General features: G+C 41.2%; 1 protein-coding gene and 1 pseudogene across 1 annotated transcript; one reads left to right on the forward strand and one right to left on the reverse strand.

The window, feature by feature from the left end:
• Nucleotides 1-1,029: 1,029 nt before the first annotated feature.
• Nucleotides 1,030-8,137, reverse strand: UTS2R (urotensin 2 receptor). Its single transcript, XM_072597650.1, has one exon. The coding sequence runs from the start codon at nucleotides 3,433-3,435 to the stop codon at nucleotides 2,362-2,364; it is 1,074 nt and encodes a 357-aa protein (XP_072453751.1). The 5' UTR covers nucleotides 3,436-8,137; the 3' UTR covers nucleotides 1,030-2,361.
• LOC140532218 (lysM and putative peptidoglycan-binding domain-containing protein 1-like) lies at nucleotides 5,248-9,523 on the forward strand (annotated as a pseudogene).
• The last annotated feature ends 12,081 nt before the right edge of the window (nucleotides 9,524-21,604 follow it).

The raw sequence follows: 21,604 nt of genomic DNA on the forward strand, positions 1-21,604 counted from the left end.
CTATGTGCCCGGCAATGAACTAAGTGCTGGGGATACAAAGAGAGATGAAAGACCATCCTTGCTTTCTAGAAACTCACAGTCTAATGAGGGAGAAAACATGCAAACAACTACATACAAACAAGAGGGATACTTGAATGCTAGGTTTGGTGAGCACAAGCAATAGGGAGTCATTGAAGGTCTTGGATTAAAAGCAATACGGATCCCAATGGTGGACCTCAAGGCAAAATGCCTTCCACACTCAGAGAGAGAAATATGGAAGTCACTTACATAATGTAGCAGATCATGTTTGTGTATGTGTATCTGTTTGTGTATCATGTTCTGATTTGTTATACGGATTCTTTCATTTATCTTAGTCTGACTACATAGCATGACTATAGTGAAAATATACTCAATAGGAAAGTATATGTAGAATCTATACAGAATTGTATGCAGTCGTGGGGAGGGAGGGAGGTAGTGGGGGGTGGGTAGGGAGGGATAAAATCGCAATTGTATGGCAGTGATTGTTAAACATTAAAAAAATAAAAAAATTAATAAAAAAAAAAAAAGCAATACGGTCAGATCTATGAATCAAGGAGATGATTTAGGCAGCTGTTTGGAGCCTAGATTGGAGAAGATAGAGGTAGAATGGCCACTGCAACAGTCCAATCAAAAGATAATGAGGACCTAAACCTTGGTAGCATCCACATGACTGGAGAGGAGATGGAAGGACTTAGTTCACAAAGAATAGGCAGATTTAGCTGTATTTCTGAAGAAAACCACATTTAGGGTGCCTGGGGCTAGGACAGGAATGGAGTCTTTACAGTGGATGTTGGGGGGCTAGTAGTGAGAGCTGGGGAGGCTTCTTGAAGAGGCCAGCTTCCTCCCCAGTGGGGAGGAAAGAAGGGGATGCTCATCCCTTCCTCTTTCTCCTCCATCATCCCAGCCAGTGCTGCCACCTCAACCTCAGTTTGAACTGGTCCTTCAGGCTAAGGTCTCCCCAGCAGCAGCAAGTCCACAGAAAGGAGAAAGGAGAGAGAAAGGGATGGGAAATTCTTGTGGCCATTCATTTGGGTAAATTGTTTCAGAGTGATTCATCGCTGGCATGTAAAAGACTATACTTCTTATAGTCTTCCTTTTTTCCAATAAATACAGAACATTTATCAAAAATTAATACTAGTGATCCCATATATCCTGAGATGCAACCCCAGGCTATAGTTTTATCATCGCTTGTACAAGCAAGAGCCAAAAAGAAAACATTATGAAATACTGAGAATATTGATTAACATCATAAATACATAACCAGAAAGAAACTTTATCATCTTACCTAATGTTACTCTCTACTTCACCATACTACTTTGATGGTGAAAAAATGTATGTATATATGTATGTGTGTACATATACATATAAAAATAGCTTTTCAGAAATTATACAGTTTTTGGACTATAAAATGTCATGATAATAAAGATTTTAGGGGACCACTTTGCCCTGCTCCCTCCCCCATCACTCATACCTCCAAAACAAACCACCGTAATTTCTGCTCATGACCGATGATGAGTTATTCAGTCCCAAATGTCCTGGCCTCTGCAAGCTATCCTGTCACCCAAAGATAGTTTCAAACCCTCATGTTTGAAAGTTTACCTGTTTTGGAGTTTGAACATTCTTGCTTTTATTTTTTAAACAATGTTTTATTTTTCCCCAATTACATGTAAAAACAATTTTAACATTCTTTTTTTTAAGTTTTGATTCCAAATTCTACCCTTCCCTCCCTCCCCTCCCCACTCCCTGAGATAAGTAATCTGTTATAGGTTATACATGTACAATCATGAAAGCATTTCCATATTTGTCATTTTGTACAAGAAGACTGAAAGAGAGAAAGAAAGAAAAAGAAAGGAAGGAAGGAAGAAAGGGAGAAAGTGGAAAATAGTATGATTCAGTCTGTATTCAGACAACATCAATTCTTTCTCTGGAGGTGGATAGCATTGTTCATCACGAATCCTTTGGGATTATCTTGGATTGTTGTATTCCTGAGAATAGCCATGAACTTCTATTATTTATATACATTTAAAACAGGATAAATCTCAACAGTGTAATATAGTGTACAACTCTTCCTGGGGTTGCAGAGTGTTAAACCTGGAAGGGGCTTTGTGGTTCATGTAGTCCAACCCTCTTATTCTACTTACAAAGGAAATGAGGTCCAGAAATGGTAGATGATTTGTCCTTGGTCACCCAGATAGTGTCAAAGTGAGACTTAGCTTCCTGTTTTGTATACCAGCATTCTTTCCACTATATTGCTGTCTTCCCAACTATGTTGGGGAGGTCTGAAATAAAGTCTTTTTTTTTTTTGTATCTCCCACGGTGCCTTCTTACAAAACAACTCATCTTTCATACAGAGCTGGCCTGGCAGAGTGTTCCCTTGATCTGGACAATGGCCGTGGTCTCTGTTTGCCCAAGGCTCCCAGATAGCTGAGACCTCTTGCTCCTGAGTTTAGACAAACAGATATCACTCTTCTGGTGGCTCTGGAGATACTCCTTGTAGTTATTAGAGAGCAGAGTGTAGAGGAAGGGGTTGATACAGCTGTTTCCATAGGCCAGGCAAGTGACAACAAAATTGATATAGACTCCAGTGTTGCCAGCACTACTCCCTGGCTGCTGGTCATAGATGCTCAGGAGCTGCCAAAGCCAAAAGGGGATGAAGCAAATCCAATATGTGAGGACGATGCTAAAGATCATGTAAAGGACTTTTTCCCGGGGGCACCTCTTGGTTCTCTCAGCAGTGAAGGCAACAGTTGTCTGGGATTGCCAGTAGGTCCTGGCCAGCCTGCCATACAGGTAGCAGATGGCCAGTCCAGGGGCCAGGATGCAGGTGTGGAAGAGGACGGTGAGATAGACCTTATAGGCCCCCAGCTGCCAAGTTGGGTGACACATGTGCTTGGTCACCCCATCTCGATGGCTTGTGCGAAGGTCTATGAGGATCATGGTGGGCAGGGACAGGAGGAAGGACACCAGCCACACGATGCCAGTGACCATTCTTCTGTAGTTCCTAGATCGGCTGATGGTGTCCAAGGGTTTCACCACAGCCAAGTATCTCTCAGTGCTCATGACAGTGAGGATAAAGATACTGGCATGCATAGTGAGGAAGTCTAGACTGAACAGGGTCCTACAGCCAATGTCGCCAAAGTACCAATCCTTGGCAAAATAGGTGCAGACCACAAAGGGTATAGTGGACAGGTACAGGAGATCTGCCAGAGCCAGGTTAACAATATAAATATACATGGAGCCTCCTAGCTTCATGGAAGAATTTATGACCACCAAGGTATAAATATTGCCTATAGTGCCCACCAGGCACATCAAGGCCAGGACACATCCCAGGAAGAAAGTAATAAAGATGCCATTGCTGTCCCCTGGTCCTTCAAAGGTAGCATTGGTGGTGACATTTGGGAAATGACCCAGCTCCATGTCACAGTGTCACAACAGGAGAGCACGATCGGGATCAGGCAAGCCCACTGCAGGTAAGGTGATGTGCACAGAACCACAGATTAAGGATGGTGGCAAATCAGGAATCTAGGAAGTCAAGATGGTGGCCAAAAGATGGGCAGGGAGCTCAGACCAGGTCAAATTAGGAATCCACAAGAGCTGGAAGAGTGAAGACAAGTCACCTCATCTCAGAGTGTCCTGAGGTAAATCTGACACCAAGGCCAGGGTCTGTTTTTATCTAAAGGCTTCTTATCGACTTTCTGTTAAGAACCAATTGCAGGGTAGAGGCAGCCCTGAGCCTGCCCAGAGGAGAAAGCAGCTAAATGGTTAGAAGGAGATAAGGGATTCAGATTACGTGCAGCAGCTCCCCTCCTAATGGTGTGGGGACTGTCAGGTTCCAGTTGTGAAAGAGCAGAGGACAGTCAGACCTTCATGCTGTGGGCACAGCAGAAATGAGCTCACCAGCAAGCTTCTCAACTCCACCAAAAAGCATTCAGAGTTCCCGAAAGGCATGTGGCACTTCTCACCCCACCATGGCTGCTCTGGGCACAAGTGGGCTTTGGCACCCAAATCCTCATTTAAGGCAGAAGAAAAGGAAATCAATCAGTTCTTACCATGAAATGAGGTAGAGAGAGGCTTCCACAGGAAGCTGGCCAGAGGATGACTCCTGGGGGAGCTGGGATGGGGTCAGGGCTCAGAGTGGACGTTGGAAGGCAGAGAGCTAGCAGGCTTTTCTTCCCCAAAGCAGATTCCCGACAGTTCCTTCTGCAGCCTCCTTTGTGCAAGTGATCAGCTCTAATTCCATGGACTGAAGAGTGCTTGGCAGGTGGCTAGGATCCCAAAACACCGTAAAGGCCCTGCCTAGGATGTCAGGGATGGGCTGTAGATGAAAAAAAGCAGAGCACCCTCAGCTCCCTGGCCAGTCACAAGCTACATTCCCCATTCTATCACCCGTTGAAGAGATTTCAGAGCCCAGTGCCTTAGACGTGTCTTCTCCAGTCCTAGGCAAATAAGCTGCTTCTCTCCACCCAGATGGGAGGGGAATTTCAAATTGCCAGCAAAGGCGGCAAATGTTGGGATGAAGTGAGCAGCCCCAGTCCAGGGAAGGCTGATTTCTCAGTAGGGTAGGTGAAAGGCATTGCCAAGTGCAGCTAGAGGCAGCTAGCTGTCTCTATAAAGAGACGTGCTAATCATTTGCTGGTGGCTAGCAGATATAGTGATTAACTGAAGGCTGCTTTTTCAAGCCTAGAGAGTTTCTCTAGGGGAGGGAAAGATAGTCAGTTCATTCTTCCTGTAGGACTTAGTATACTACACTACACACACACACACACACACACACACACACACACACACACACACACACACACACACACACACACACACACACACACACACACACACACACACACTGATCTAGCAGCTCTTCACACTCTCAGATCTGCTGTTAGAGGAGAGATAGCAGCAGCTACGCCATACTAGCTCCTTGTCCCTGGGTGACTGGGACCTGTTGGCAACCTCTGTCCTCCTTCCTGTAATACCTGGCCAGCCAAGCTTCTGGCTACAGCTGGAGCCTAACGTGTGATTTTTTAAAAGTGATCCCTGATTAGCCCCTCTGCTTTGGGGCTGTATATTTTGACTTCATTCCCTGTTCTTCTTGGCTACCTCTAGACGACAATTGAAATAACATCTGGATGGGTCTGAGGTATGCTTGGAGATTCAGGGCAAATGTAACCAGTTCCCTACTCTGGAAAATCGCTCCATCCCTGTCTCTCCTCCCCCTCCCACCAGTAGGAGATGGATGAAAAATCAGAAAGACAGCAGAAAGGTTGGTCTTCCAAGCTGCAGAGGAGGCTGGAGGGTAGGGATGATGTAGACAGCGGAATGAGTAACGGGAACATGTCACTGTGCCCCAGCCTGGCATGTTTCAACAAGAATATTAGCATCTGATTCTCCCTGAGGTGGTCTGATGATAACATCTAATACAAAAACCTGGGACTCTCCTTAATATTCAAAATGCTTAGAAATCTCCAAAACAGAAACATAGGATCAGAGATTTAACACTGGAACAGACACTCTCATCGTGTAGATTGGGAAACAGAAGCACCAGAAGCGTACTGCCCAGTGTCCCATTAGTAGTAAATGGCAGAGCCTAGGTTCTTTGATTTCTAATTCAGTAGACATTTCACCACCCTGCTTCTCTCTTGAAAAGTATTTTACAGGGGCAGTTAGGTGGTGCAGTGGATAGAGCACCAGTCGTTGAGTTCAAATCCAGCCTCAGATACTTCCTACCTGTGTAACCCTGGGCAAGTCACGTTGCCCCCTGCCCCCGAGAAAAAGAAGATATTTTGCAAGGGTAAAGTAGAATGATTTCTCTAAGTAACCTGGCAAGATGTTATAGCTGTGCTATGGTCCTAGGGTTATATTTAGCCTGAAGGTGAAACAGGATATGTTTCTGAATGAGTTCTAGGATCCTTGGGTTCACATTCCCAACCCCTGGTTTCTTTTCCCATTCCACTTCTCTTAGAAAATGGGTCCCAAGTAGATCCAACCTCAGGGACAAAAAGTGCCAATATTTCCCATGATCTCTATTTTCACAGACAGCACTTGCCTCTTACAGATGGGGAGAACTGAGTTAGCAGGGAAATGGTTTATAGCCAATCCATGGCCTAGCTAATTAAGAACTGATCTATTCAGATTTCCTCAGGCTGCTAGCCCATCCCTTTCCTTTGATCTCATGGCTTCCGTCTAAAGAGTGGAACCACAGGTGGAAACAATACTTGGCAAGAAAAAGAGACCTTAGGAAAGGAGACCTTGAAAGTCCTAGCTAGTTATCTCTAGACTAAAAACAATGTATGCTTGAGGCTAAATCAGTGGGGAAGACCAGGAGGTGGTTACTTGATACACTAATTCTCAGTTCTCTCTCCCTCGCTCTCCCTAGAACAATAGCTGTCGGACTCACTTTAGAGAAAGTACTTTTTCCTTGAAAGATATAGCATTCCTTGTGATAAAAGACAGCATTCTGGGAAGGTACAACACTTAAATACTGATTGGGTCTTTTCTGGGCTATTCCTTGCCTTGGTATTACTGGCAACCTATCCAAATCTCTGTCTTGAAACTCCTGGTCTGCACTAGGAAGTAGCTCAGTCCCTGCCCTGGTCCCTACTTGATGCCACGTAGCATCTGACTGAACATCTTAGTCAAAAAGCGTTTATTAAGTAAGAGACACTGGGCTGGGGAAACAAGGAAAGGCAAAAATACAACTCCAGTCATTGAAGAGCTCACATTCTAATGGATCTTTTTAACACAAGGCTTTTCCTCATTAAGCCTGGATTCTTCTTAGCTCCACAAATGTGACAGTTCACATTTTTATAGCACTTAAGGGTTTATAAAAACGCTTTCCCATAGACTAGATAGTGAAAGCATAGATTCTTGTTCTCATTTTGTAAATGAGATGCCTGAGCTTCAGAAAAGCTAAGTGATTTACAAGATTAGTGATATGGTCAGCTCGATGGCACAGGGGAATAGATTCCCTGGCCCTGGAGTCAGGAGGATCTGAGTTCAAATATGGCCTGTGTGACCCTGGCTACTTCATCTTGGTTGCCTCCAAAAAAAAAAAAAAGGAAAGAAAAAGATCATAATGGTCAAAACTAGAATTTGAACTTATGTCCCTGAATTTCAAGTCTAGCAAAACAAAGTTTTGCAATTTTTCTAAGCAGATACCTTTCTGTTGCTCAGAAAAGCTGCTTGTTTCAAAAGTGAGATATCGTTATTTTTATATAGACCTTTTATTTTTACTTTGTGATTTAAGACAATCACTAAAATAAAGTTGGTGAATTCATTTTAAATGTAATTTTGATCTTAGAGCATGATCTGCATAATTTTATATCATAAGGGGACTTTTTAATTAGTAAGTTCCTGGTACAAAGCAATGGAGTAGGATCTAGAATGACGAAGTAAAAACAAAAACTGTTCTTTCTGTTCTTATCTCTAAAGAACTTACATTTTGCACAGAGATTCTACTAGGAGGCATATACCCCCAAGAGGTAGGTTAAAAAGAAAATCCCATATGCTCCAAGATATGTATAGCAATACTTTTTGTGGTAGGAAATAAAGTAGATGCTTATTGATTGGGAGATGGCCAAATACATTATGGTGTATAAATACAATGGAATATTACATTATGATGTAATGATGACTATAGGGAAGCATGGAAAGACTTATGTGAACTGATGCAGAATGAAGTAGTGCCATGAAAGCAATATATCTAGTGACTACAAAAATGTAAATGGAAAGAACAACAGTCACAAAAACCACAAAAATGAAAGCTGCAAAATTGCAAAGAACAACTTGACCCAAAGGAAGAGATATGAGAAGATATCTTGTGTAGAAGTGTGAGGTCTCCCTTTGTGAAACATTGCATATATTTCCTTCCAGATTTTTTCCATGAACTAATTAGTTGTTTTTACTGTTTTTTTCTCTTCATCCTCTATTATTTGAAAAAATATATTCTTTGCTATCTGAGACTGGGAGGAGGAACAAAATAGGTGATATAAAAACAAAAACTATTTTTAAAAAAAGAGAGAGCTTCTATTTCACTAGAGAGATACATCTACCCTACTAAGTAAAAACAAAGTCATCAAAAGTAATTTAAGGAGAGAAAAATCACTAACAACTGAGGAGATTACATAAGACTGTGGGATGGAAATAGCACCTGAACTGGGCTGTGAAGGAAGTCAGAGATTCTCCAAGAAAAGGGTGAAGGAGAACCTTTCAAACATGGTGGAAGACATATGAAAAGTCCTATGAATATAAAAGAATTCAAACAATAGACATTCAGTAATTGCTAACAATAATTAGGATGTGATGCTCCTTAGGATGACTCATCCTATAGAATGAGAATTTATAAAATGAGATGACTGAGCTCCTAAAAGGTCCCAATAACATGTTTGTGTAAACTTGCAGTTGCATTTAAAGATCTTAGTTCTGAGATCCCATATTCTCAAGAAGAAATGAGCTTATCATGAAGAGAGAGTGAGGGATGACAAGTGGACAACCATAGTTCTCCCTCTTGAAGTCAGGAGAGATGGAGGAAAGTGAAGCAGTTGAGGTGGTTTTCCTGTGATAAATTTATTAGAGGAAGTGGACAGAGTTGCCAGGCATGGGTGGGTCACAGTCTGAATCCTGGGGGGAGCTTACAAACTGTTGAAATTACAGAGCCATCTGAACATTTTTATTGTTGTCTGTTTTTGAGCATCATTTTTCTTTCTGAATATATCTCTCTGAGAGGGCTCCTGTGAGGGAGCTGGGCCGGTCTTACGGCAGCCTGGTACAGTCATCCTGCTCCCTGATGAGCGCCTGAGGACATCCTGGCTGGCCTGGCTCTCAAGTACAGGTTAACTATGGAACGCATTAAATGTGCTAACCGCCTTTATGCTAATGACTCCATCTTCCTCAAGAAAACTGTCTACATTCCTATCCTGACTGAATCCCAGGGATAATTCAGTGGACTAGATTCTGAGAAGGAAAAGGACAAGGAGGAAGAGATGCCATTGAATCAAGGCAGAGCTGAAACCTCCTCAGCTTTGAGGAAAAAACAAGAGGAAAAAGCCAATGGTGAAGGTGCTTCCTCCAGATGTGGCTAGGACCTCCCCATACCCAGCTATGACCTCTCTACCACCGACTTCCTCATGAAGATCAACTCACAGATCAGTTTGTTGAAGAAGGCTGCCATCAGGAAGGTGAAGAAAAGCGAGAGTGGGGTACCTGAGGAGGATGTGCATCCCTGCTTGGCTTCCCCCAAAAGCAATAATGGACCCTATACCCCTGACTCAAACCACAAGGGCATCCACCTTATGGGACCAGGAAGATGACATCTTTAATGTCTGATACCCCCAAAGCTGTTGGGAAGAGAGAAGTAGTAAAGGAGAAGCTGTCTGATGGGTGAAAGCTGAGGATCCGCCATCTCAGCCCAACCCCCTGACCTGACCTTCTTATCATATCAGGGATTATGGGGCTATGGGAGGAACTGTAGGCAAGAATGGAAGGGTTGAGATTAGATCCTTTCCACTATTCTGACTGAATCTGGGGATCTTTTCGATTCTGTCCCTTTCCTTCCTCTCTGTGGTTCCTGTCCCAGTTCTTTGGTCTTACCATAGGGTAACCTGTCCTCCCACTCCCTCCCACCCTCCTCTCTCATTTATTTGGTGCTATGTTGGAATCCTATGTATTGGTTATTTTTGTTTTCCTGGCAGGAGATGGGAGTCCTCCCAGCTCTCCAGATGGTGGCTAAACAGTGGTCAGCCATGATGGCTCCTCCATCTAGGGAGCTCTGGGGACCCTTGGGAGCACGGGTACATCTGAGCCCTAACCCCTGCTGTGTGGCACTTAGGTACTGAACCAGCTTCCCTGGATGCTACACCAGCTTTCTCTCCCAAATCAGGAGGTGAAATACCTTATTGATACTGTTTTTTTTCTCATGACTCAGGAGATTAGAGATTTTGCTCATCCTTTCCCTCCCTGCCACTTTTCTGCCCTGTTCCATTGAGCTTAATATTGGGATAGATAGAGGGATGGGAGCAGTGGCCACTGGCCATCTGGATGGGTGAATTTGGGATTTAAAGAGCCAGCCTGACTACCTGTGTTCTGCATGCATGTATGTGTGTACCTTTCCCCCCTCTACTGAGCACTGCAGGATTTTTTGGTTATTTCCATGACCTCCTGGTTCCTTTCTTTCTCTCCATTGCATATTTATTTATGGTTTGTAGCACTAGCTTGAGGTGTAGTTCTGTGTTTTTGAAGAGAAAAGAGCACGCTAGGGAGTCTCTTTGGGGCTGAGTCTGCCTTATTTCATTATTTAATGTTGGATGTGGAGGAAAGTGAATGTGTTTTCCCGCTCCCTTCTCCCTGTGTTGATAGTATGTTGTTAGAAATTGCAGAGATAAAACATAGACCCCTGTTTAAAAAAAAAAAAAAGGAAAGTAAAGGGGAAGGGGATAAGAGGGGGAATGATAAAAAGGAGGACAGACTGGGGGAAGGGGTAATCAGAATGCATGCCATCTCAGGGTGGGGAGGAGGAGAGAGATGGTGAGAAAATTTGGAACTCAAAATCTTTTGGAAGTGAATGTTGAAAACTAAAACTAAATTAATTAATTAAGTACACCTCTCCTCCTTCTCCTATCTAACAAACAGTCCTTTATATCAAAAATTTCTTTTTTTAAAAAAGGAAAAATAGCAGTTCACCAAAACTGACCAACTCATCAGCTGTGTCTGAAAGTATATGCAATATTCCACACTCATGGACCCCTACTTTTATAATGAAAGAAGGAGGTAAAATTTATCGGCTCTTCTTCAGGGCCCAGACAGGTCGCTAAAATTACATAGCATATAGTTTTGTTGCAAAATAAAATTTTAAAAAATAAATTCAAAATCTAAGCTCCACTAGGGCAGGGGCCATGTAATTTTTAATCTTTGTGTTGTCAGTGCTTAACACAGTGTCTTATACAAAGAAGGTAGTTAATACATGTTCTTAGAATTGAACAAATGTATGGTGGGCCATGTGGCTTCAGTCCTAAAGGACTTGTAGATATCAATTTGTGTCTTCTTTTTAAAATGAATTTATTTTTAACACTCTTTAAAAAAAATTATTTTGAGTTCCAAATTTTCTCCCTCCCTTTAGTTCCTCATCATATTGAGGTGAACAATATGATATCAATTATACATGTGAAATCATGCAAAATATATTTCCATATTAACTATGTCCCCCCCCACACACCCCAAAAATACAAGAAAAAATAAGAAAGTGACAAAATCATACTTTAATCTATACTCAGAGTTCATCAGTTCTCTCTCTGGAGGCGGATAACATTTTTTCATCATGAGTCCTTTGGAATTGTCTTGGATCATTGTACTGATCAGAATAGCTAAGTCTTTCATAGTTGATCATCATCACAATATTGCTGTAATTGTACATAATGAACTCCTGGTTCTGCTCACTTCGGTTTGCATCAGTTCATAAGGTCTTCCCATGTTTTTTTTCTGAAACCACCACTCATCATTTCTTATAGCACACTAGTACCCCATCACAACCATATGCCACAACTTGTTCAACTATTCCCTAACTGATGGGCATCCCCTCAATTGCCAATTCTTTGCTGCCAGAAAGTTACTATAAATATTTTTGTACATGTAGGTCCTTTTCCTTTTTATTTGATCTCTTTGGGGTACAGACATAGTAGTGGTATTGCTGAGTCAAAGGATATGCACAGTTTTATGACCTTTTGGGCATAGTTCCAATTGTTTTCTAGAATGGTTGAGCCATTCACAACCCCATCAACAATTCATTTGTGTATCTATTTTTCCCTCATCTCTTCCAGAATTTATCATTTCTATTGGTATGAGGTGGTACTTCAGAGTTGTTTTAATGTGCATTTCTCTAATCACTAGTGATTTAAAGCGTTTTTAATATGACTATAGATAGCTTTGATTTCTTCTGAAAACTGCCTCTTCATATTCTTTGACAATTTATCAACTGGGAAATGACTCTTATTTTTACAAATTTGACTCAGTTCTCTATATATTTGAGAAAACATGCCTTTAATAGAGAAATTTGACCTTAAGTTTTTAAATTTTTTTTATTGTCTATAGTATGCTTTACCAAAATATAGTTTCCCTGATTATCTCTTTTAATTGGGTCTATTTTTGCTTTTGCTCTTTCTGAGGTCATGATTGCTATCCCTTTTATTTCAATTTGCTCTGTCTCCTTATTTTAACTCTATGTGTGTCTTTCTGTTTCAAGTGTGTCTCCTGAAAACAATATATTGTTAGATACTGGTTTCTAATCCATTCTGCTATGCACTTCCATTTTATGGATGAGCTTATACCATTCACATCCACAGTTATGATTACTAACTGTTTATTTCCCTCCATCCCATTTTATCTCTGTGTCTCTCTCTATCTCCTTCAACCCTTCTCAAAAGTCTGTTTTGCTTCTGACCACTTTCTCCCTTAATCTGCCGTCCCTTTTATCCTCTCTACTCCTTTCTCTTATCCCTTTCCCTTTCTACAGGGGGAGGGGTTCCTGTTGGAGAAGATAGATGTATACACACAACTGAGTGTGAGTATAACTATACATATACATAGATATTTGCATAATGCATATATTTACATATTAACTTTTTATATCATTTGCACATATATAAATATGCACATATTTACATATTTATTTGCATATATATTTATATGTGTGTATATATGTGTGTGTGTGTGTATGTGTGTGTATATATTTCCCTCTTTGAACCAAATCTGATGAGAGTGAGGGGGAAGCATTGCTTGACATTCCCCTCATTTTCCCCTTTACTTTATGTAGCACTAATGTGATACTATGGCAGCTATGAATATGCTAGTGCAATTTTGAATCGCGAAATACAACACACTCTGCACATGGAAGACAGAACCAAAACATTTATTCAAACACCAGAAAGCCAAATCCATCACAGTAACAAAGAAATTTATACACAAACAATGCAGAGGGTCCTGCCTTCCTACAAACAAGCTCCCTTAAACAAGTCACAAACAAGCTCTCTCACTCACGCTAGCCACCTACCTGCCTTTCCCAGCTCTGACTGCTCTCTAATTTCCTCTCAGCTCTGTTCTAGCTCCCCTCTTCCTGTTCCACCTTTCCTGCTGCACCCCTTTCTGTTCCATGTGACTTGACTCATGTGACTCAGGCTTCCATGTGAATGAAGCAGGTCACATGGGCCTATTAATGGATGGGGAAGATCTTCCCAATAAGAAACAAAATTACATTAACAATAAGCAAAAATGCATTATCAGTAAACTGTAAAAGCTCTTCCTTGAGTGCCTCTTTTATGTGAGGTAATTTTTCCCCATTCTACCTCTCCCTTCCGCCTTTTCCTAGTAAATCTCTTTTTCCCACCCTTTCACTTTTTTTAAAGCTCATCCCAACATAATTTATTAACACCCATGTCTTCTGTCTATGTATGCAACTTCTAACTGCCCTAATAATGATTAAGTTAGGAATTATAGATTATCAAGTTCCCATATAGAAATACAAACAGTTTAAGCTGGTGAGTCCCTTTTAATTTCTCTTTCATGCTTACCTTTTAATGCTTCTTTTGAGTCTTGTGTTTGAATGTCAAATTTTCTATTCTGCTCTGGTCTTTTCATCAGGAATACTTGAAATTTCTCTATTTCATTAAATATCCATTTTTCTCCCCTGAAGGATTATACTTAGTTTTGCCGGGCAGGTTATTCTTGGTTGAAATCTTAGCTCCTGTAACGTGGAAGCTACTAAATCATGTGTAATCCTGACTATGGTTCCATGATATTTGAATAGTTTCTTTCTGGCTGCTTGCAATATTTTCTCCTTGACATAAGAGCTCTGGAATGTGACTATAATATTTCATTTTGGGATTTCTTTCAGCTGGTATTTGATAAATTCTTTCAATTTCTATTTTACTCTCTGCATCTAAGATATCAGAGCAATTTTCCTTGATGATTTCTTGAAATATGATGTTTAGGCTCTTTTTTTTAAATCATGGCTTTTGGATAGTCCAATGACTCTTAAATTATCTCTCAATCTATTTTCCAGGTTAGTTGTTTTTCTGATGAGATATTTCTCATTTTCTTCTATTTTTTCATTCTTTTGACTTTGTTTTATCGTTTCTTCATATCTAATGGAATCATTAGCTTTTAGTTGCTCAGTTCTAACTTTTAATCGATTATTTTCTTTAGTGAGATTTTGTACCTCTTATTCCATCTGGGCTATTCTGCTTTTAAGAGTCCTTTCCTCAGAGAATTTTTGTGCCTCTTTTACCATGAGGCCAATTCTGTTTTTTAAGGTATTCTTTCTTTCTTTTTTGGAGGCAATCAGGGTTAAATGACTTGCCCAGGTTACAAAGCTAGTAAGTGTCTGATGCCAGCTTTCAGTTCAGATCCTCTTGACTCCAGGGTCAGTATTCCATCCACTGCACCACCTAGTTGCCCTTGGTATTATTTTCTTCAGTATTTTTTGTGCCTCTTTTACCAAGCTATTAATTCTCTTTTCCTAATTTTCTGGCATCAATCTCATTTCTTTTCCTAACATTTCCTCTATCACCCTTTTCTCTTTCTTTAACTCTTCCAGGAACTCTCATTGGGTTTGTATCCAATTAGCATTTTTCTTTGAGGCTTTGGTTGTAGTTCTTTTCACAATGTTGTCTTCTGAGTTTGTGTCTTGGTCTTCCATGACACCATAGTAGTTTTTTATGGACATGCCAGGCCTAGAGGGCTGAGGGCTACCCGAGTCTTACCTTACCTATCGCAGGTCTTCGGCTGGCCAAACCAGATAAACGTATGAGAGAAGAGACTTTCCAGAGTCGAACAAGGGTTAGGCTTTATTTAGGGTCTTGGTTACATGTGCAGGGGGAACTCTTCCTTAGGAAAGAGAGAAATCTCCCAAGGAGGCAAAGATCTTACAGTAAGAGATTGGAAGTGGGAGAATGGGAGGATGGAAGAGGGGGAGAGAGGGGAGAGGGAGGGAAGAGCAAAGAGAGGAGAGAAGGAAGAGGGGCCTTCTGTCCTCTAAGGGCCCCTCAGCGCTAAAAGCGCCTTCAGGCTTTCCTGACCCTACTTAAGCACTCCTGCCACATAGTTTGCACCTGAATACCGTGCCTGTTAGACAACAATCGGTGTGCTCAGACCCGGGCCAATCTCGAGGGTGGGGATGCTCTCTCCCAGCACTTTTCCCACGGGAAGAGGCGGAAATACATGAGATAGCCAGGTCTCACACCTCAATTCCCTGCTGTTCCCTGGGGGGCCTCATGAGAACTCTAAGGTTTAGAAGTCCTCACCTTTACCTGCTCGAGACTGTCCACGTGGAACTGAGCTTCCACCCCCAACATGGACAAGTTCTTTTTTTTCTTGTTTGTTATTTTTCCAGCCTATTTCTTGAATTTGAACTTTATGTTGAAGTTGTGCTCTGCTTACCTGGGGGTAGCGTGGCACTGTTCTAAGCTTCAGACTTTTTTGTGCTTCTGTTTTCAGAGTTAGGTCTGGGAGTCTGCAAGTCTTTAGTGCTTTCAGGGTAGTATGATCTGGGGAGATGAGTGGTCATTGTCCTCCTAGTCTGGAGTACCCAATAAGAGTGTCTGCTCCTCTACAGCTGCAAGTGCTAGTACTCTTCCTTGTCTCTGAAATTGTGAGCTACTGCTGCTGTCACAATTGCCTCTAAGACTTCCAACTTGCATCTTCTACAGCTCATTGGGTTTCATCTATTTCATGGAGACAGATGGGTAGTATAGTGAATAGACTGTGGAGTAGGAGTCAGGAAGACCCAAGTTCAAATCTAGCCTCAGATACTTAGTAGTTATGAGACTTTGGGTGAGCCTTAACCTCTATTTGCCTTAGTTTCCTCAGCAGTAAAATGGGAATAATAATAGCACTTCTCTCCCAGATTATTGTGAACATAAAATGAAATAATATTTGTAAAGTGGTTAGCACAGTCTAGCACATATGTACACACTTAATAAAGGCTTATTTCCTTCTCTTTTTTCCCTCTTCCTTTGTCTTTGTTATAAAGGATAGTTAACTGAGAGGAGGAGGAGGGAGAAGAGGAGGAAGTCATAGGAGGTATATATTGGGGAAATGTAGGTGATACAAAATCAAAAGATATCAATAAAATTTATTTTAAAGGAAAGAAAATTCCATAGAAGAGTAGTGAGAACTCTAAACCTAAGAGTCAGGGGTCCTGATTTCTAACGAAGGATTCACCATGAATTGGTTGCATGATGTTAGACAGTTCATGTCCTTTTTCTCTGACCTCAGAATATGGCTTACCTGAGATTTTCAGGAAAAACAAAATTAACCTAATTCTCAAATTAGCTTATGGGGCACAGTTAGCTAATGGGCAGCTAGGTGGTGAAGTGGATAGAGTGCCAGGCCAGCAGTCAAGAAGATTCATCCTCAGGAGTTCAAATCTGGCCTCAGGTACTTATTAGTTGGAGAAGGAAATGGGAAACCACTCCAAAATCTCTACAAAGAAAATCCCAAATGGGATCATGAAGAGTCAGACATGACTGAAAAATTATTATCAATTATTAATAGTATCAACAGAGCCAAATTGTCTAATCACCATTGCCCTGGTCACCTTGCGACATAATCAGTAAAGTAGTATAGTCTAGTTGGTGTCTGTTTTAAATAGACCACTAAACTGTACATAAGGATCCAGAAAGCCACATGTTAACATTTTCTACATTGTATTGTATTTCATTTGTTTTTTGTTAAATATTTCCCAATTACATTTTAATCTGCTTCAATCACACAGGGGAGTGTTTTGGGCCCCATGCAGCATGATTGATACATCTGGTCTAGAGCAGAAGAAAACATGCTGGATTTAGAGCCAGAAGAGCTGGGTTTGAATCCTAACTTTGATACTTTCAATTCCATTTGATTTAATAAGCATTTTTAAAGTAGCTACTGAGTGCCAAACACTGTACCAGATGCTAGAGATACAAAGACAAAAATAAAAATGTTCCCTGCCCTAATAGAGTTTATTTCTCAGTTTCCCTTCCTATATCGTCGACCATATCACAGCCCTTAATTGTGGCTGTTCCCCAAGGTTTTGTCCTAGGCACTGTTCTCTACGCTATCTATACTCTCTCTTCATAACTCCATTAACTCTCATAAATCAAACTATCACCTCTATTAGATGACTCTCAGATTTATCTACTCAGCCCTAGTATTTTCCTTTTCTCTTTTTTGGAGGCAATTATTGGATTAAGTGACTTGCCCAGAGTCACACAGATATTAAGTGTCTGTAAGTAAGTAAATACAAAATTTATACAAACTAAGTTGGGGGCAAGATGGGCACTGACAGCTGGGTCTGGGGGTTAGGATGGGGGCTTGAGGAAGAGAAGAAATTGGGAGAGACTTCATGTAGAAGGGTGACACTTGAACTGAACCTTGAATAGAAGTAGAGGTTCTTAGGTGAAATCAGGGATGAGGAAGGAGAGAATGCATTCCAGCAAAGAAGGAAACACTGTGCCAAGTGGGAAATTTGGATTCCAGCAGCAAGTAAGCCAGTTTTGGAAAATGTAGAGCAAGCAGCAGGGTGGAACAGGGGTTAGAGGCTGGGGTCTGGAGCAAAGAAGACTTGAATTCAAATCCAGCCACAGACACTTACTAGCTGTGTGACCTTGGACAAATCACTTAATCTCTGCCTGAATCCACTGGAAAAGGAAATGACAAACCACTTCATTGTCTTTACCAAGAAAACCACAGGCAAGCTATTGGTGTGATATCGTCCACAGGGGTCACAAAGAGTCAGACATGACTGAAAAACAAGAACAGGGGTATCAATCTCAAATAGAAACTGGAGGCACTAGTGTGTACATAAAGATCCCTGTGAGCTGAATATTGCTTTAACTTTAAAATAAAATATTATCTGTGTTTTATTGTATTTTTATTTGTTTTTGCTAAGTATTTCCCAATTACATTTTCATCTGGTTCCAGAGCACTCTCTGGGCCCTCTTAGCCTCATGTTTGATGAAGAATGCATGAGGGGGCATAGCATGAAATGTCTGGAAAGACAGGTTGGAGTCAGACAGTCTTGGTCATCTCCTCTACTATCATCATCAACTACCTTGTCATGGACTTCAGAGACTTGACTGGTGACTGGCTCTCCTGGCCAGTCATACTTCATTACTTCATTGTCTTTCATTACTTCATAGCTTTTCGAGTATGTCCCTTCCCTCCAACACTCCCCTCTAAACGAACCATATCAACTCTGTCATAGTTGAATGGAATGTGCCAATCTACTTCCCTTGGCCCCACTTACTTTCCCTATGACTTTCCCAAACAAGGTGCTTCTCCTCTCAGCTTTCTCCTCTCAAAAGAAGTTAAGTTACTTGAGAGAAGGGATTGTCTTTCTTTTGAATTTATATCTCTGGTGCTTAGCACAGTATTTATCACCTACTAAGTTCTCAATATTGCCTTTAAAATTCTTTCATTTATCTGTTCAAGGCCGAAGGGCAACCCGAGCCTTTTCTTACCTGTCGTCCAGGTCTTCGGGGATCAACCAGATAAACGTGTTGAGAGAAGAGACTTTCCAGAGTCGAACAAGGGTTAGGCTTTATTCAGGATCTTAGTTACATGTGCAGGGTGAATTCTTCCTCAAGAGAGAGGAATCCTCCTCCTCCCAAGGGGCAAAGATCGTACAGCAAGAGGATGGGAGCCGGAGAGGGGAGGGACCTTCTGCCCTCTAAGGGCCCCTCAGCGTGAAGAGGGCCTTCAGGCTTTCCTGACCCTACTTAAGCTCTCCTGCCACATAGTTTGCACATGAATACTGTGCATGCTCTCAGCCCTTAGCTAGTCAACAACAGGTGTGCTCAGACCATGGATTAATCTCAAGGGTGGGATGCTCTCCCCAGCAAGTTTCCCACTGAGAAGAGGCAGAAATGCACGAGATAGCCCATGTCTCACGCCTCAATTCCCAGCTGTTCCCTGGGGGGCCTCATGAGAACTCTGAGGTTTAGAAGTCCTCACCTTTACCTGCCCGAGACTATCCACGTGAAAACTGAGCTTACACACCCAACATTTATCCTAGGGGCAATAGGGAGTCACTGAAATTTCTTGAACAAAGCCAAGAGATCCGAGGCTAGCAGATGAATAAACCACAGCCACAGTTGTCCTTTTGCTCGCTGTTTGCTCTGACTTCTCCAAATCCAGATGCTAAGAATCTCTTTTCTCACCATTTTGAGACAGATTCTCCCTTGCAAACAAATTGGCCCAGCTTCTCGTACAATAGCTGTGATTGAATCAAGGAGGTATACGTGATAACTGTTCACACTCAGTTCTGCTGGTTTCATTCCATAAAAAAAGTTACCTAGTAAAGGTACCAGAGCAAATGGGTGTTTCAACCTTAACCCTTTCACCTTGGTCATCCACTCACCCCTTCTAAGCTTCATTTTTTTTGTTTGCAAAATAAGCATAATAAGAAGTGCCTCACAAGTTTGTTTGGAGAGAAAATGTTTTGTAATACTTAAATTATTATATGAATAAGAATTAGTGTTACTCCAACAAATTTGAATACCTTTGCTTTAAGAAAAACTTTGTCTAACTGTAGAATCTCTGATTCAATTCAATTTAATAAACATTTGTTAAGGATCTATTACATAATAGAAATAAAGGTAGCAAGGTACAGAGAGATGGCATTGGAATCAGTAAAATAGATTTAATTTCTGTTCTTGACGTTCTAGCTACTTCACTGTGAGTAAGTCAGTTTACCTCTCATTGTCCCAGTTTACTCAGTCAAAATTCTTTTCCCTTCTCCCATCTGAATTGTGGTAGTTATAGTATGTCAAAATCCTAGATCATTCTCCCTCCTTTCTCAGGAAGCTCAGTACTTAGTTCACTATCTTCTTCTCCTCCCCAACAACTATCCTTAAACTAGGGACCTTAAAATCCACTTAGATGTTCTCTTAAAATCTCTAACCTACTAGTTTCTCAGACGTCTTATGAACATAACTGGAGGAAGTTTCACAACTGTTCTAACTGGATACTTTACAAATTCATGTTATTGAACCATATCTGGGCTCTCACTGCAGAAAGGCAGTCCTCTCTGCGTTTTCCTTTCTTTCCTTTTTTTTTGTTTTGTTTTTAATTATTTGTTTTCAGTTTTCTACAATCACTTCCATATATCTTAGATTTCCCCCCCTCCCTTCTCTTCCTTCCCCTCTTCCTCCCTGTTTCCTCCTCGAGACAGCATGCAATCTTATTTTCTTTCTTTTTTTTTTTTTGGAGGCAATTATTGGGTTAAGTGACTTGCCTAGAGTCACACAGGTAGTAAGTGTTGAGGCTGAATTTGAACTCAAATCCTGACTCCAGGGCCAGTGCTCTATCCAACCTCTCTGAGTTTTCTTGACACTGCTCTCTCCTACCTGCCTGAATATTATTTCTCAGTTTCCTTTCCTAGATCATCAGCCATATCATAGCCCCTAATTGTGGTTGTTCCCCAAGGTTTTGTCCTAGGCCCTCTTCTCTACTGCACCTATACTGTCTTGATAACTCCATTAGCTCTCATAAATCAAACTATCACCTCTATTTAGATGACTCCCAGTTCTATTTACTCAGCGGTAGTGTCTCCTCTGGGCTACCAGATCACCAGTTATGCACTGGGCATTTCAACCTGGATGTCTCAGAGACATCTTAAACTCAGCATGTACAAAAAGTCATTACTTTTCTCCTAAATCCTTCTCTTTCACAAACTCCCCTATTTATACTAAGGGCATCACCACTCTTCCAGCTTCCCACATTCATAAATTTGGCATTATCCTTACCTCATCTACTTCCCTCACCCCCTATATTCAGGGGGTTGCCCTATCTTTCTATTTCTAGCTATATATTATCTCTCCTATCTGACTCTTTCTCTCCATTTTTACAGCTACCACCTTCGTTTGGGCTTTTATTACCTCTTGTCTAGATGATCATAACAGCTTCTTATTTCCTCTAGGATCAAATATAAACTCCTCTGTTTAACTCTGAAAGTCCTACGCAATCTGGCCCTAAAACTATTTTTCCAGCATTAGTCGACATTACTTCCCCCCTGCACTCTGAGATCAGTCTTCTCTCTGTTCTTCACACACCAGACTCCATTTCTCATCTCTGTACCTTAAGATAGTCTGTTCCCTGTGCTTGGAATTTATTTCCTTATTACCCCTGCCTCTTAAAGACCCTCTCTTTCTTTAAGACACATCTCAAGCACCATTTTCTGCAGGGAAGTCTTTCCTGATCATCCCCCTCTTCCTCCACCCCCACCCCAACTGCTTATACTCTTCCTCCAAAACTATCTTGGATTTAATTTCTTTGCATTTAAACCTGAATATATTCACTTTATAACATTTATCTTTTTCATGTGCTTTTTCTCTCTCCCATTAGAACATAAGCTCTTTTGGAGTAGGACTTATTTTATTTTTTGTTCTTGTATCCCCAGCACTTATCTGGTGCAGTACTTATTAAATACTTGATTGATTGACTATAAATTAGGGGGGAAGTGTTATCTGCCTTAGGGAAAAAGTTTACTCACTGGGAATTTCTCACAATGGTGAAATCACCAGTTAGGGTCACCTCCCTCCTAACCTCTCTTTCTCCTCACTCC

The sequence above is a fragment of the Notamacropus eugenii genome, chromosome 3 (genome assembly GCF_028372415.1).
Source record: "Notamacropus eugenii isolate mMacEug1 chromosome 3, mMacEug1.pri_v2, whole genome shotgun sequence".
NCBI classification, from domain to species: domain Eukaryota; kingdom Metazoa; phylum Chordata; class Mammalia; order Diprotodontia; family Macropodidae; genus Notamacropus; species Notamacropus eugenii.

Excerpts from the sequence above, each read along its gene's own strand:
- UTS2R (XM_072597650.1), bottom strand. The coding sequence starts at position 3,435 with ATGGAGCTGGGTCATTTCCCAAATGTCACCACCAATGCTACCTTTGAA.